Source organism: Staurois parvus, unplaced genomic scaffold (assembly GCF_062004578.1).
Source record: "Staurois parvus isolate SC_StPar_1 unplaced genomic scaffold, SC_StPar_1.0 ptg000154l, whole genome shotgun sequence".
Lineage (NCBI taxonomy): Eukaryota > Metazoa > Chordata > Amphibia > Anura > Ranidae > Staurois > Staurois parvus.
Genome location: NW_028317950.1, coordinates 12,345,171 through 12,360,342, shown reverse-complemented (window position 1 = coordinate 12,360,342; position 15,172 = coordinate 12,345,171). Strand labels below are relative to the sequence as shown.

At 41.9% G+C, this 15,172-nt stretch overlaps 1 protein-coding gene across 1 annotated transcript in view; it reads left to right on the top strand.

Moving 5' to 3' along the window:
* SAPCD2 (suppressor APC domain containing 2) overlaps window positions 1–13,192 on the top strand; it is a 36,910-nt gene extending 23,718 nt beyond the window's left edge. The window contains exons 3-6 of the mRNA XM_089675061.1: window positions 1,402–1,536; window positions 5,758–5,859; window positions 9,211–9,309; window positions 11,633–13,192. Coding sequence (XP_089531187.1) covers window positions 1,402–1,536; window positions 5,758–5,859; window positions 9,211–9,309; window positions 11,633–11,761 — 465 coding nt within the window. The 3' untranslated portion in view covers window positions 11,762–13,192. The remainder of the gene's footprint in view (window positions 1–1,401; window positions 1,537–5,757; window positions 5,860–9,210; window positions 9,310–11,632) is intronic.
* Window positions 13,193–15,172: the final 1,980 nt, after the last annotated feature.

The window sequence follows — 15,172 nt, the reverse complement described above, 5'->3', positions numbered from 1 at the left end:
CCCAGTTCACTTGGATGGGTTGCGTTCGGCAGTGGTACTGCCTGGCAAGTGCAACAGGAGTGATTATTGCAGCAGGTGGGAGTGAAGCATCAGGACTGTGGCATGTAAACACCCCTGTCTGCTGTCTTTGCAGATCGGGTGGGGGGGCTAAATGAGTGCTTACTCTGCCTGCTAAGGACATTCCAGGGTTTACAGCGATTCTAAAAGTTTTTTTTTTTTTTTTTTTTTTTTATGTAAAATAACAAACATGTCTATACTTACCTGCTGTGCGCAGTGGTTTTGCACAGAGCAGCCCGGATCCTCCTCTTCTTGGGTCCCTCACAGGCTCTCCTGGCTCTTTCTGTCTGTCTGGTGCCCCCACAGTAAGCAGCTTGCTATAGGGGCACCCGCTGCTCCGTGTGTCCATTCACACATGGAGCTACGGCTTGGTCGGTCTCTCTTCTCTGACTCTCGTCTCGTCTCTTCCCCTCTCGTCTCTTCCCCTCTCGTCTCTTCCCCTCTCGTCTCTTCCCCTCTCGTCTCTTCCCCTCTCGTCTCTTCCCCTCTCGTCTCTTCCCCTCTCGTCTCTTCCCCTCTCGTCTCTTCCCCTCTCGTCTCTTCCCCTCTCGTCTCTTCCCCTCTCGTCTCTTCCCCTCTCGTCTCTTCCCCTCTCGTCTCTTCCCCTCTCGTCTCTTCCCCTCTCGTCTCTTCCCCTCTCGTCTCTTCCCCTCTCGTCTCTTCCCCTCTCGTCTCTTCCCCTTCTTCCTCTCTTCTCTTTCTCCTCATTGGCTGACTAGGTGTGATTGACAGCAGCAGGAGCCAATTGATCCCGCTTGCTTTCTCAGTAAATGAGGGGGCAGAGACCCAGGACAGCCAAGGCTGTCATTCACATCGCTGGATTGCGATGAGGCTCAGGTAAGTATTTGGGGGGGGGTAAAAAAACCTTCAGCCTTTACAACCACTTTAAAGATTAGAAGCCCTTTCTAAGGCCTTATTCTACCCTCGCAAGTTCTGCCCTGTATCCTGACATTGCAGCCATGTCCATTTGCCTGATCTTGGTTCTCTTGTCCAAGGTCAAGTCCCAACAGACTGATCCAAAGTGCAAGGGGCAGTACTCTTGAAAAAAAATGGCTGTATTTATGTGCCTGGTGGCCACAAATTTTGCATACAGCTTGCTGTACAGATCAGTGACAGTATGTGGCTGTGCACAGGTAAACGTATGTCTGAGCCTAGTACATTCCTACAGGTACTTACTTATATCCATACACCTGTGACCGGGAAGTGGGGCTGTTTTTATGCTGTAAGGCCCTCTGCATCCATATGTATGAGCTCTTCATTTTCAAAATGTTTTATGATTGATCAACTCTGTGGCCTTTGAGAAGTAGATTGCAATGCCAATTAAGCGTAAATGTTTGTCTGCAGCTAAAAAGGATGAAGGAGCTGGAACACGAGAAGGATCTACTTCTGCAAGGTATGGAGATGGTGGAAAGGGCTCGGGACTGGTACCTCCAACAGATACATACTGTGCAAGAGCACCAAAGGAATTTGGGAAAGAAGGTAGGTGAGCAAAACGGGTAAATAGGTAACGTCTATAAGACCATCTGTAAGCAATGTGATGTTCCTGTGATTAGAGTTACAAATATTATGTTTTAAGCTCCATGGGAGTGTAGCCAATCGTCTTGGATGTGGCCACCAAAAGAAAATCAAACCCACAGATGGATATTGTAAATGGTAGACAAAGAGCAAAGGAAAAATTCCAAATAGATCCATGCTGAACTCCCAGGGTCAAGGAACATCAGAGTCTGATCACACCATTTGCCACTTTTTACGCATCAATGGGCTCAAAGTCAGAAGACACAGAACTCCACTGTTGAAAGCACAATATGAAAAGCCAGACAGCCATTTGCTAAAATAAATATTGACAAGCTACAATGCTTTACATAGTTGGTCTGGCTGAAAAAAGACAAAAGTCCATCCAGTTCAACCATTAAAAAAAAAAAGTTCTAATCCTATACCCACAGTTGATCCAGAGGAATATGTCCTAGATGGACAGATGAGACAAGACCAGAGCTTTTGGCAAGTCAAATCGGCTCTATGTTCAGACAAAAAAATTAAAGCTTTCAAAAAAACAAAAGAACACTGTTCCTACTGTGAAGCATGGAGGATGCTCACATGTGTTTTGGGGCTGCTTTGCGGCATCTGCCAAGGGGTGCCCTGGAATTGTTGAGCACAGTGAAAACTCAAGGATTTCAAAGACGTTTTGGAACAAAATATACTGTCCATTGTCAGAAAGCTCTGTCTCCATGTCCTCCCAACAGGATAATGACCCAACACATACAAGCTAAAGGCACCCAAGAAAATCTAGGAACACACCATTCTGAAGTGGCCTTTTGTGAGCCACAATCTGAATCTTATCAATCCTGTACAGAAAGGAGCTGAAATGCTGTATGCAGTCTGGAGAAGGCAAATTTTCAAACCCGACACTGCTGTAGCTTTTGGCAGGTGCAGAAGTCTCATTGAGAGCTACATAATTCGCTTGTTTGCAGTAATTGCCTCCTAAAGGGTCCACAACTAAATATTAGGTTAAGGGTTCCCCCAATTTTGCCCATGCCACTTTTATCTATTAGGCTAAGAGACCCCGGTTTTGCTCATACCATTTTCATTTATAAAGGGAAGGATCTCCCCAGTTTTGCCCATATCACTTTCAGCTATTGGGTTAAGGGTCCCCCACCCCAATTTCGTCCATACCATTTATATGTATTCGGTTAAAATTCTTACTGTTTTGCCCATACCATTATCATTTATTATGTCAAGGTCTCTCCCCCCCCCCCAGGTTTGCTCATGCTGTTTTTATGTATTCGGTTAAGACTACCCAACCCCACCCCGTTTTATTCATGCCATTTGTTAGGTCAAGGGCCCCCCCCCCAGTTTTGCTCATGCAATTTTTATATATTAGGTTAGGGCCCCCCCCCCATTTTGCTCATGCTATTTTCATTTATTAGGTCAAGGGCCGCCCCCCCCCTCGTTTTGCTCATGCTGTTTTTATATATTAGGTTGAGTTCCCCCAGTTTTGCTCATGCCATTTTCATTTATTATTTCAAGGGTCCCCCCAGTTTTGCTCATGCCATTTTCATTTATTATTTCAAGGGTCCCCCCCAGTTTTGCTAATGCCATTTCCATCCCTTCCTACTGCATACTGTAAAATATATACAAAAAAGCTTTTGGTAGTATATGTTTGAAACAATTACAAGAAACCTTGACCATGCCAGAAATTCAATGCTGTTCAGTGCAGAGTGCTGTATTGTGTCAAATAATGTTATCTAGAGATGGAAAGGCCTTGGAAAAAAATGTATTCTGTTTTTTTTCCAAAGGGTTTTTTTTACTGGGAAAAAATTGAAAAAGGAGTGCGAAATATGTTTTTACAATAATAAATAATATATCTATGAGATGGTATTCAAGCTATATGACATGAATACCTTTTTAATGAAAAATTTCTGAGACTTTATGTAAAGTCTTAAAGGATAAGTTCACCTTTTAACAAAAAATAATAAATGCACAGTTTTGTGCAGGTAAAAAAAAATGTGCATTTATTATTTTTTGTTTCTGGAGCCTTTAAAGCATTGCTCCAGCGATCAGTAGATCACTTTTGCCATGCAGGTCTTCTGCAGACCTGTCAGTGTATCTGTGTGCACAAACCTCTTGTACAGGCACGCGGAATGATTGAACTACCATAATACTCCACAGCATCATGGTAGTTCATTAAGAACTACAAACCAACAGCTGCAAAGGCTGTCAGAACCTGTAGTGTTCTCATTCACAGAATACTTTGAATGAGTGATGGTGTCGGACGGGCGGAGCCCCACACGCCCACTTTTTAAAAAAATTGTGACAGCTAGCAGAGGGGAGAAGATCCCCTGCTGGCTGTCACAACGGGGATTGGGGCTGGTCCATTTTGTAACCTGCTACACCCTGAATATGGGTATATCCTGTAACCTGTTACAAAAGGTAAACGTATCCTTTAAAATTATTGCAAGTTCTCTCAGAGAAGCAAATACTGGAATGCAATTCAAGTAACACTGTGCATCTCAATGCAGTTCACAAAGGAAAAAAATGCATTTCTGCCACTAGGGGGCACTGCAGGGGAACAGCTTCAGTTTACTTTGCTTGTGGGCTCCATCTCGTACCTCCTGCAGTTGGGTAATTTTTGGGATACAGCAGATGATAGTTTCTGACCTCTTCTCAGGGCTTCATTCACAGGTAAGGGGGTAAATTTTGTCTGACAAATTTAGTTTTTTTTTTTTTAACATTTAAATGATTAACTGCTTCCCGTCCACCCTATAGCAGAAATACTGTTACAAGGCGGCACATGCACACAAAATCACGTATATATACATTGCAGGTAGAGGGCGCGCATGCACCCTACCCGCACCGCCATTCGTGGCATCGGCTGTCAATCACCAGGTCCCAACTGGTGATTGCTCGCCGGTGCCCGGTGATTGCTGAGCATCCCTGACATGGGGGAGAACTGTTTGTAAACAATACAGTTCAATACATGCAAAGCAGTGTGCTTACAGTGAAGCATACACACAGCACATCATATAAAACAGCACACAGTTAACCCTTTGATCGCCCCAAATGTTAACTCCTTCCTGCCCAGTGCCATTAGTACAGTGTCAGTGCTTTTTATTAGCACTGATCACTGTATTGGTGTCACTGGGGATGTCAGTGAGAACAAGTCAGTTCCCTCCCAGTGTCAGAATGCCCGCCGCAGTCCCGCTATAAGTCGCTGATCGCCGCCATTACTAGTGTAACTAAAAATCCTAGTGTGTGTATATGTACCGCCATTTAAACGCTACAACTTTCATGTAAACCAATTCATTTACACTTATTGGGATTTTTTTTTTTTAGCAAAGACATGTTGCAGAATACATTTTGGCCTAAATTTATGACGAAATTAGATTTTTTTTTTTTTAACTTTTTTTTACTGGATATGTTTAATAGCAAAAAGTAAAAAATGTTTTTTTTCTCAAAATTGTTGGTATTTTCTTTTTTTTCTTTTTAAAGCGCAAAAAATAAAAAATGCACAGGCGATCAAATACCACTGAAAGAAAGCTCTATTTGTGGGGGAAAAAAAGGACGTACAGTTCATTTGGGTGCAGTGTTGCATGACCGCACAATTGTCAGTTAAAATAACGCAGTGCCGCAATGCAAAAAATGGCCTGGTCAGGATGGGGGGTAAATTCTCAGGAGGGCTTATAATCTGCTCAGTAAACGGTTTTTGTTTTTTGTTTTTTTCTTTTTGGAAACCTTTCCACAGTGCAATTTCTGCTGAGAGCATTTTGCAAATGTTGTGAGAAGAAATATTCTTTTCCAAATGCTACAAGAATGACTAAACATCCTCGCATGCCACAGGTGCCTTTTAAAGACATTAAAAAATACTTTTAGGAAATAAATGATGAGGATCATAATGAAAGTGCAAGTAGCCTTTCCCTCCCAGAGTTTTCATTCCAGAAACTTTCTGCAGCTTCTGCATCATCACATATTTTAAAAAGCAAGTTTTGTTTATTTACTGAATACGCTGTACTTTCATTTCAAGTATAATACTTTTATATATACACTGCATTTCACATTCCCAGTGTAACAGAATGACATTCAATTTGTAAAACTTCTTAAAACTGACTTTTTATTTATTTATTTTTTTACAGAATTGTTACTGCAAGGTAGATACTGCTTTTTGTTTTTTGTTTGTGTTTTAAAACAGTCTCTGTCTCTCCCCAGGAATTCTTCAGTGATGCCCAACCAGGAGGACCCCCGAATACGTTGCTGATTAAACTGCAGGAAGTGAACCGGTGCCTGGGTGACCTCATTTCTCCTAGCAGAGTGAGTTCACTCCACTTCATCATATAGACTTATACCTAAAATCAAGTTCCACTTTATACTTCACCTTATCCCCATGATAAATGGCTTCAATAAAGCAAAAAAAAAAAAAAAAAACCTGTAAGAGGAGGAGTCGAAGTGGCACTAAACCCAGGACCCTGCATTTACTATATCCAGTCTTACACAGAACATGGAAATGCAATTAGTTTAGTAAATATAAACTGATACATATCTTTGCTCATCAGCAGTATATAGCAGTCTTGTGACTTCTATCAGTGTTCAGCTGAGCACTGGCTAATCTTGTAGAAGGAGTTTTCATTCATCTCTCACTGTCCTATGAAGAGTGGTGGGCTCCCTCCAGGCATACCTGCCCTTAATCTATCCATTCTTTTATGTGCTCCTAATATGAAAGCTCTGCATATACTGTGGAATCAACTCAATTTCCAGAGCCTTCATATTAGGAGCACATAAAAGAATGGATAGATTAAGGGCAGTGGAGGGAGCCCACCACTCCTTATAGGCACAGGGACCCACGTGACGCCCAGCAAGAGTACAATGGCAGTGAAGGCATCCAGCTATCCCTGTACCCAATTAATCCAACTGTCCAAAAAATGGACAACCACCCCAACCCATTACTGGCCTTTGCAGCAAGGTGCACATGCAAGGGCAAAGCACTTCACAAAAACAAACAAACGAATTTCCCAGCACTCTTACCAACCAGCCTGCAAAACAACCAAAGTGGCTCTAACAGTTTGCGTTAAAACAGAGGGTTTTGTTTGCACGCATTTGCAAATATATGTGTAAGCCGCAGTGCCCACGTCAAGGGACCTCTGCATATACTTTGGTATCAACTCAATTTCCAGAGGTCCCTTGACATGGGCACTGCGGCTTACACACATATTTGCAAATGCGTGCAAACAAAACCCTCTGTTTTAACGCAAACTGTTAGAGCCACTTTGGTTGTTTTGCAGGCTGGTTGGTAAGCGTGCTGGGAAATCTTTTTTGTTTGTTTTGCCCTTCCATGTACAACTTGCTGCAAAGACCAGTTATGGGTTGGGGTGTTTGCCAATTTTTTGCATGATGTAAGCTGACTTGCGCATGCACAGCTCAGTCTACGTGCTGCAGGAGACTTCAGGCAGGCAGATAGTTGTATTTTATTGCAGAAGAGGCATTGCAGGTCTCTGCGATAATAGCCTGCCTGCTCACATTCTGTGGTAAAATGATTTCAGTTCACCTTTTCGGGTAGAATTTCACTTTTCATAATAAATAGAAGTGTTTTCCAATGCCATTTCTAGCCCGGCCATCCAAGTGTGCTCTTCTCTCACTTACCTCATCCACAGGAGGTTTACTTTTTTGTCCGTTTATTTGAATGTTTGAACGTATTTTCAGATTGTATCATTTCCTGATGAGCAGGGGTCTCCAAACTATGGCCCTCCAGCTGTTGAAGTACTACAAGTCCCATCATGCCTCTGGGAGTCTTGCCATGTGGCTGGCAGAGTCTTGCAAGGCCTCATGGGACTTGCAGTTCCTCAACACCTGGAGGGCCATAGTTTAGAGACCCCTGCTGTAGAGGATAACTCAGCATTCACTTCCTGTAGGCCATCTCCCAGAAGCCTTCACTTCCTTGTATCACAGAAGAGCGTGTGTTCACCACTCTGGACCACACCTCCCTTATTACAATACTACCTTCCTCCCATCAGCTATGTAGTACAAGGACCTGTCTGATGCAAATTAAATGGATTGTTCAGGTGTGTCCTCCTATTCCATAGTTCTGGTAAATCTGAAGGAAATTGTACAATCAGATTGCATAGTGTATGGTCATCTTTGTACAAGTACATAGGAGTGGACAGAGACACTCAGTTGTCAGGCCCCATTCACATCTCCATGTAGTGAAGACTCACATTCCCACATGCATTTGTTTTGGGTGTTTTGGAGCTTTTTTCTCGTCACACATAGGACAGTTTATTCACTTGAATGGGCTGCCATACACGCAACAATTGCCCCAGAAAAGCTCCAGAACATGTTTTTGTTTTTTTTTTTGGAGCGAAGCACGTGCGTTACCGTGTTTTTGGTGTTTGCTGCACTTGGGGTGCCTTTTAACATGTAATGACAACACAAACATAATGCAGATTTACAGCGTGTTTCTGAAATGCATGGCAATTCACGCATTTTCTGTGCAGTTTGCCATGCGTTCAGAAACGTACACATGAATGGAGCCTCATTGTTCTTGTGTAAACGCACCAATTTCACTTTCAGGCTCCATTCACACTGAGAGCAGAGGGAGCACGTTTTTTTTTGGCTCGTTTTTTCAGCGACACGCATAAGGAAGCCTGTTGATTACAATGGGCGGCGCTACACGTGGCAAAGATGGGAACACTTTGTCATGGTTTTTTACTGCACAATTTGCTGCATTTGTCACCCGTTTTGCATGTGGCAGAATGTGTGCTTCTTTCTGTGTTTGGTGTGCCGTTAACTATTAATGACACTGAAAACACAACTAGGTAATTTTAGGTGTATAAAAGTGGCCATACACTATACAATCTGATTGTACAAGCTCTGTTTAGATATACCAAAACTATATAATAGGAGGACACACCATCTATCCAATCACTCTATATTCAATCAAGCAGGCCCTTGCACTACATCAGGGGTGTCTGTGGGCTGCATGCAGCCTGAGCCATCTGTAGAAATCCTGGGGTAGCCAGGTAAATGCATGTGGGGAGAGATCATGGCTAAACCGTTACAAATATTCTGGCAGATAAAACAGTACTTCTACTCACCGGTCACTTTATTAGGTTCAATTGCTTGGTAACACAAATTGCTAATCAGCCAATCACACGGCAGCAACTCAATGCATTTAGGCATCTAGATGTGGTGAAGATGACTTGCTGAAGTTCAAACCGAGCATCAGAATGGGGAAGAAAAGGGATTTAAGTGACTTTGAACATGGCATGGTTGGTGCCAGAGGGGCTAGTCTACGTATTTCAAAAACTGCTGATCTACTGGGATTTTCACACAACCATCTCTAAGGTTTACAGAGAATGGTCCAAAAAAGGGAAAATATGCAGTTGTGTGGATGAAAACTCCTTGTTGGTGTCTGAGAAGAATGGGCATTCGATTTCAGCTGTGACATTCAGATGGTAGGGTCAGAATTTGGCGTAAACCAACATGAAAGCATGGATCCATCCTGCCTTGTATCAGTGGTTCATGCTGGTGTAATGGTGTGGGGGAGATTTTCTTGGCACTAGCAAGGTGTACCTAATAAAATGCCTGGTAAGTGTATGTATACAGCTGATCGATTTTGCCCACAGCTTTCATCGATTTTGTTAATAATATTTCTACTTTCATTGGCAGACTGGTATCCACTCTTCGCCTGTGACCAATGCTGCCACTGTGTCTGGCCAGCAGCAAACTGTAACTATGATAAAGGAGCAGAATCGTTTACTGACAAAGGTGAGTGAAAACCGTATGTTTGCCGTATACGTCTATGGGATCTGGATAGTGTCACCTTTTCAGTCTGTTGATCATAGTGGAGATTAAGAGGCAGTAGGTGGCCATGGACTTCCCATTGTCCATTCAGAGACTTTAGCTCCTCTTCTTAAATTCTAAGGTTTGTTCTGGGGCAACTCTCAGGGCCTCCTGCCAATTGGATGATACTGGAGTGGCTCCCATAGGCATTCAGTATGGAGAGCAAGAGGAGATGGGTAAACTTCAATCGCCAGTCTGCTCTAGGCTGAATTAATATAATCAAGCCTTCAGGTTTAAAGGTGTTAGGAGTTCTGGTGTCAACGGCTTGGTAGATGAGGGAAGAGGTATGGATATTTTATAAATAGTACATTGGTCCAGCATGAATAAACTGTGTATATACCATGTAATAAATAACTAAATCAAACCTAGCAAGTGCTTGAATCATAAAAGTAGAGCAGCAAATACTTTAAGAGGATATCAAAAGTGAAAAAATATACTTGGTGTTGCGCTAAGTCAGTGTTTTTCAACCTTTTTTCAATTAAGGCACCCTTTAAGATTATGGACAGTCCTGAGGCACCCTTTAAGATTATGGACAGTCCTGAGGCACCCTTTAAAATTATGACAGTCTTGAGGCACCCCATTTTAGAATGGGGTGCCTCAAGACTGTCCATTATTTTAAAAGGGCACCCCATTCTAAAATGTGAAAAACTATTCTACTAGTTTTATATAACGCAGCAACATTCACACATGTAGGACACCCAACATTAGAGGGGATTTATTCTTCCACAGTAAACACACTTTTGCACACTGGTACTGACTAGTTTTCCAATGTTTCTTTTCCCCCTCAGTTTGTCCCCATCACTGAGCTAATGTGACCCCAGCACTGATGGAGAGGGGCAGGGGAGGGTCAAACTAGGATGCTGTGCAAGCAGCTGACATCCTGCTTATCAACTGACGATGCCATTGGTTGTCAGGACTCTGGCGGCTAGAAGGTTCTAAATGGTGCACAATGAAAACTTACGACTTTGTGTAACTAAAAAGTAGGCTTGTTCCACCCGCTGGCTTGTATACAAGTTTTGGGCAATTTTTAGACCTTTTGCCAAGGTGCCCCTGAAGAAACCTCAAGGCACCCTGGTTGAGAGAGGCTGCGCTAAGTGATCTCTCAATTCTCAAATATACAATTATACAATGAATAACTGCTCTAAAACAGTCCAATAACCAAAGCATAAAGTGCAAAATAATGATCAAAGTAAAATAAATAAATGTAAAATAGTAATCATATGTGTGACAGTCCCAATGAAGGTATATGAAACAGTCCCCTTTTCCTTCCCTAAGTGATTGTTCCCAGATCCTCGTTCCGACTTGTGTGACCACTACACCACTGTGAGAACAAATTGGAGGCTTACCAGATCCTTTGATCCCTTAATTATAGGAGGTCAACATGCGCTTTGTTGAAAACCATCAATGCATGCTTACCATGCCACAAACTGGACTACATGTGTCTTCCTATATATGTCCTGATTGCTTGGGGTTAGTTTACAACCATACAAAAATAAAAAATGTAATTTAGTTTGCACTATGAGAGGCATTTTTTATTTTTGTATGGTTGTAGACAGTTTGTAAGTACGATTCTTCCTTTTTGTAATAAATGATCTGCAAACAGTTTAAAATCTCAAGCATAAGTAAAAATCATCAAACTGCAAAGATCGGCATAAACGGCAACTCTTAGGTGATGATGTCACAAAGGGAGGCTCCGCCCGACACGTTTTGTCATAACCATATACCATACCTGGCTGTAATTTCTACTTGCTTGTAGGTCCTGAGCTGAGTGGCTACTCTGCTGCATTGTGAATACAGAAGGTTGACCGCTTGGCATGGGTATCATTCAGAGAATGCCTTGCATGTTCTGAATGAATGCAAAGCATCCTCTGATTGGACAAGGCAGATAGGCAGGGCAGCAATATCACATGCTCCACATCCTCCAATCAGAGAGCACTTTGAATTATTGCCATGCCAAGCAGCTGACCTCCTGTGTTCACAGTGCATTAGGCTGACTGCTCAGCACAGGACCCAGAAACAATTGATCACTGGAGTAGCAGTGATTTCCAGCTTCCAGGGGCATTGGTCAGGTATGGTGTATATTACACTGGTCCAAGCTGAACCGATATAACTATGTTCAAAATATCCAAACCTGACATTCCTTTCTTTACTGCTTCTCCTAGTTACAATTATGGATTTACATCTTTATTTTGAAATGTTAGAGCATAGTTGTCCATGTCTCTAATTATGTCTGTATTGGTGTGTCTAGGAGGTGTCGGATAAAAGTGACCGCATCACCCAGCTGGAGCAAGAAAAATCGGCTTTAATCAAGCAGCTTTTTGAAGCACGAGCTCGGAGTAATCCTGAAACCAGCGCAATGGACTCCACATTCATATAGACTGCTGAGAGATTCTCACCTTTTTGATTAGAGGTGGCAGGGAGAGTGTGGCACTCCAGAGACAAGAATGACGGGTGTCTGATCAAATTTGTTGCAGGATTCAGCTGTCTACGGTACAGAAAATGCTTCAATAACTCATGAACTGCTGATAACCGTGCACAAGATGACACCGAATTTCCAATCACGTTTGACTTTCCCATCACAGGGAACTTAACACAACCAGTACTGAATCACATGAAAAACACTCCTTAATGTTTACAGACTTTTTTTTAGACATTTTCACATTTTCTTTGCAACTTTGTTTAATCACCCATTTTTTGGCAGTTGTTATGGAAATGACAGGTTTTAAATTTTGTACCTGCCCTGAATTTGGCATGCAGTAATGTGAGTCACCATAAGGCGGCAGAAGAGCACTGTTGTAGAATATGGTGATTTTTTTTTTTTTTTTTTTTTCTTTTTGAAGTGCACATTTACAGGAGCCAATCAGGGCACTGCATTGCCGCTATTTGCACATTTTAACACTCCTGATTTGTGGCAGTAGAATGCATAGACCTGCTTCTTTTGGCATTTGCCATTTCTGCTGTTTGCAAAAGAAACCATAATCTGTAGTTAAGCATCAGATATGAAATACTTTATTTGGTATTATGAAAGCACTCCAAATGTTGGAAGACAGCGTTGTGAACAAATCTGGTTGCTTTGGCGGAAGGGGAGCAGTTCTTAGTGGCACTCTTTGCTTATGTTACCATTTTTACGGCAGGGTTTGTATATTTCCGGAATTGGTGTAGCAAAATGATGCATGCTATGTGGTCAAAATGATGCATGCTATGTGGTCAGTTCTTTTGTGATAACTTCTGCCACATTAGCTGACACGACAACATAGTTATTCCTGATGCCTAATGGGTTCTAGGATTGGAAGAGTGCATATTCTGAAAAAATACATAAGTAAAGGTTACATGTACAAGTGAACAGTAGATGATAAAATCATGTTCAAATGTTGACAATTTAAAATCAAGTGTGGATCCAACCCCTCCCTTCCCCAAAGTTCCCTGTTGATCAATGAGGCTGCTTGTCGTATTTAAAGGACTGATCGGGGACTCCAAAAAGGGTAAGAGCCAAGTTTGACGTTTACAAGAAAATTGGAGATTTACCCACAACTTTAGCTGTGTGTATTTCTAGATGTGGTTTCCTCTACTTTGCATTTTTTCAGGATATGCTTAGCTGCTGACAGGTTTATTATAACTCCCATTTTCACTGCCTTCTATGACGCAGAACAGGGTTTTTGTTTTTTTTTTAAACTATAAAACCTTAGTGCCTATCTTTGTTTACCCGTAGTTCATATTCTATATACGTTTGTTATGAATGATCATTTGTCTAAGAATTTTATTGACGATATCTGATGATGTCATAAAAATAAAGGTGCAGACCATCCAATGCTGTTATTTCAGTTGGGTTTATGCTGGTACATTGTCTCCCATCAGGTCCTTATATTTCTTACAGAGTAAATCTAGTGTATTTGTAGCACATATTTTGCTTGCGTGTATGGTTATTGACACAGAAATTTGTAGATTAACCACTAATAGGAGCTCTTAGTGGCTCAGTGAAACTACTATGTCTTCTAAATCAATATTGAGATCATATGAGACACACAAGGAGGGCATTGGTTTCATTGAGAAAAGCACCATGTGGAGGAGCAGTAAAACGCCTTTCCGCTGTGTGTTCCTGCAATGCAGGAAGCAGAGCCTGAATAAGTAATGAAAAAATATGGCTTCCTTCATGTTAATAAATAAGTACAAATTATATATTGCAACAAGGTTTTTAAAACCTTGACACCCATTGGAAAGATTTATGTAAATCTTCTCTCTTGGGCTTCATTCAGGTGAATGTTGATGCCAGTTATGTGTGCCGGGTTGCATTTGTTATTGTGCCTGCACACAGGCAGCCTATAGAGGTGGAAGCAGATGCAGCAGCTGCAGGGACACAGCTTGACACAGCCACATGACAAAATTTGGCATGTGTCCATGCAGCAGATGCATGGTACCAAATTCACACTGCCTATGTTCAGATCCAAGCACCTGTCCTGCACGCATGTCAGTTTTTGACATGTCTGTGCAGCTGATGCATCTGCATTCACCTCTATAGACTGCCTGTGCACAGTTCAGGGCAGAAGTACATGCTCAGAAATGTGGCCGCATGTTTGGCTGATCTCCAATATGAAGTATGACCCTCAAAACTCTGAGCTCCTCCGGGTTCAAAGCTGTCAATCTCTGGCTGGGGCAGAATGCAGGGGTGACAGTATGGGTCTAATAAGCCCCTGGTGTCTCTCCTTAAACAATACCCATCACAAAGAGGGGGTGGGCTATTAACCCCTTGTGGTAGCAATAAAGTTAGGCTTTATTTTTTTTTTTTTTAAGTTTTTTTTTTTTTTTTTTTTTAAGTTTTTTTTAAACGTACACAAAAAAAGTCTCTGGCAGTCACAGGGTTAAAGTGGATCTAGAGCCAAAACCTTTAGTTTTTGAATGCAGTAGGCAAAAGTTAAAGACCCATTAGGTTTTATTTTGTTGCCTATGTCTGAAGTTTTCCTTCACTTCTAGTTCTATAGACACAACACATACCACCCCCCGCAACAAGTCTTTCCCTTTATTTGTCTTTTGGTGACAGCTCAAAATTTTGGATTTTCACCTCCTTTTAGTCTCAGTGACAATGCTTACCAAGACAAATAGGGAGGCGGAATATGCAAGCAGGGGCACAGATGGTTATTACAATATGAAATGTCTGCTAACCCTAAGGCTGGCCATACACTATACAATTTTCTGCCCAATTTCCTTTAGATTTACCTTCACTTATGTAGTGCAAGGGCTTGCCTAATTAGATACAATTGAAAGTGTTGTTAGGTTTGACCTCATATTATATGGTTTTTGGTAAATCTAAACCAAAAATCTCAAGAAAATTGTATAATGTTTGGCCAGTCTAAGGCCCCCTTCACATGGGGAGCACTCTGATCAGATCATCAGTGGATCTGTCTGCTGATCAGAGCAGATGGTAGTTTATGTAGAGCGAGCACACAGCCTGCTCTGCTCTGTGAGCAGTTGGTTGTAAACTTACTCTGTTCATTTACACCCAACTGCCCTATGATCCTCTTCGTTCTTTTTTTTTTTTTCTTTTTTTAGCTGATTGAATTGGAGGTAGGCACGTTTAAATGGATACAAGTGTGTTTAACCTGCCATCCCATGGGGCTGAATGGAGGGTCTGATCAGGTCTGCCTGAAAAACTGACAGGCAGACCTGATCTAATCGCTCGTGTGAAAGGGGCCACTCCATCCAAAACCTAAAAAAGAGGGTTTGTTTTTACAGTAGCTACACTTTGAAGGCATCGTACACTCTCAGATGATGATGATGATGATGATGATGTTGT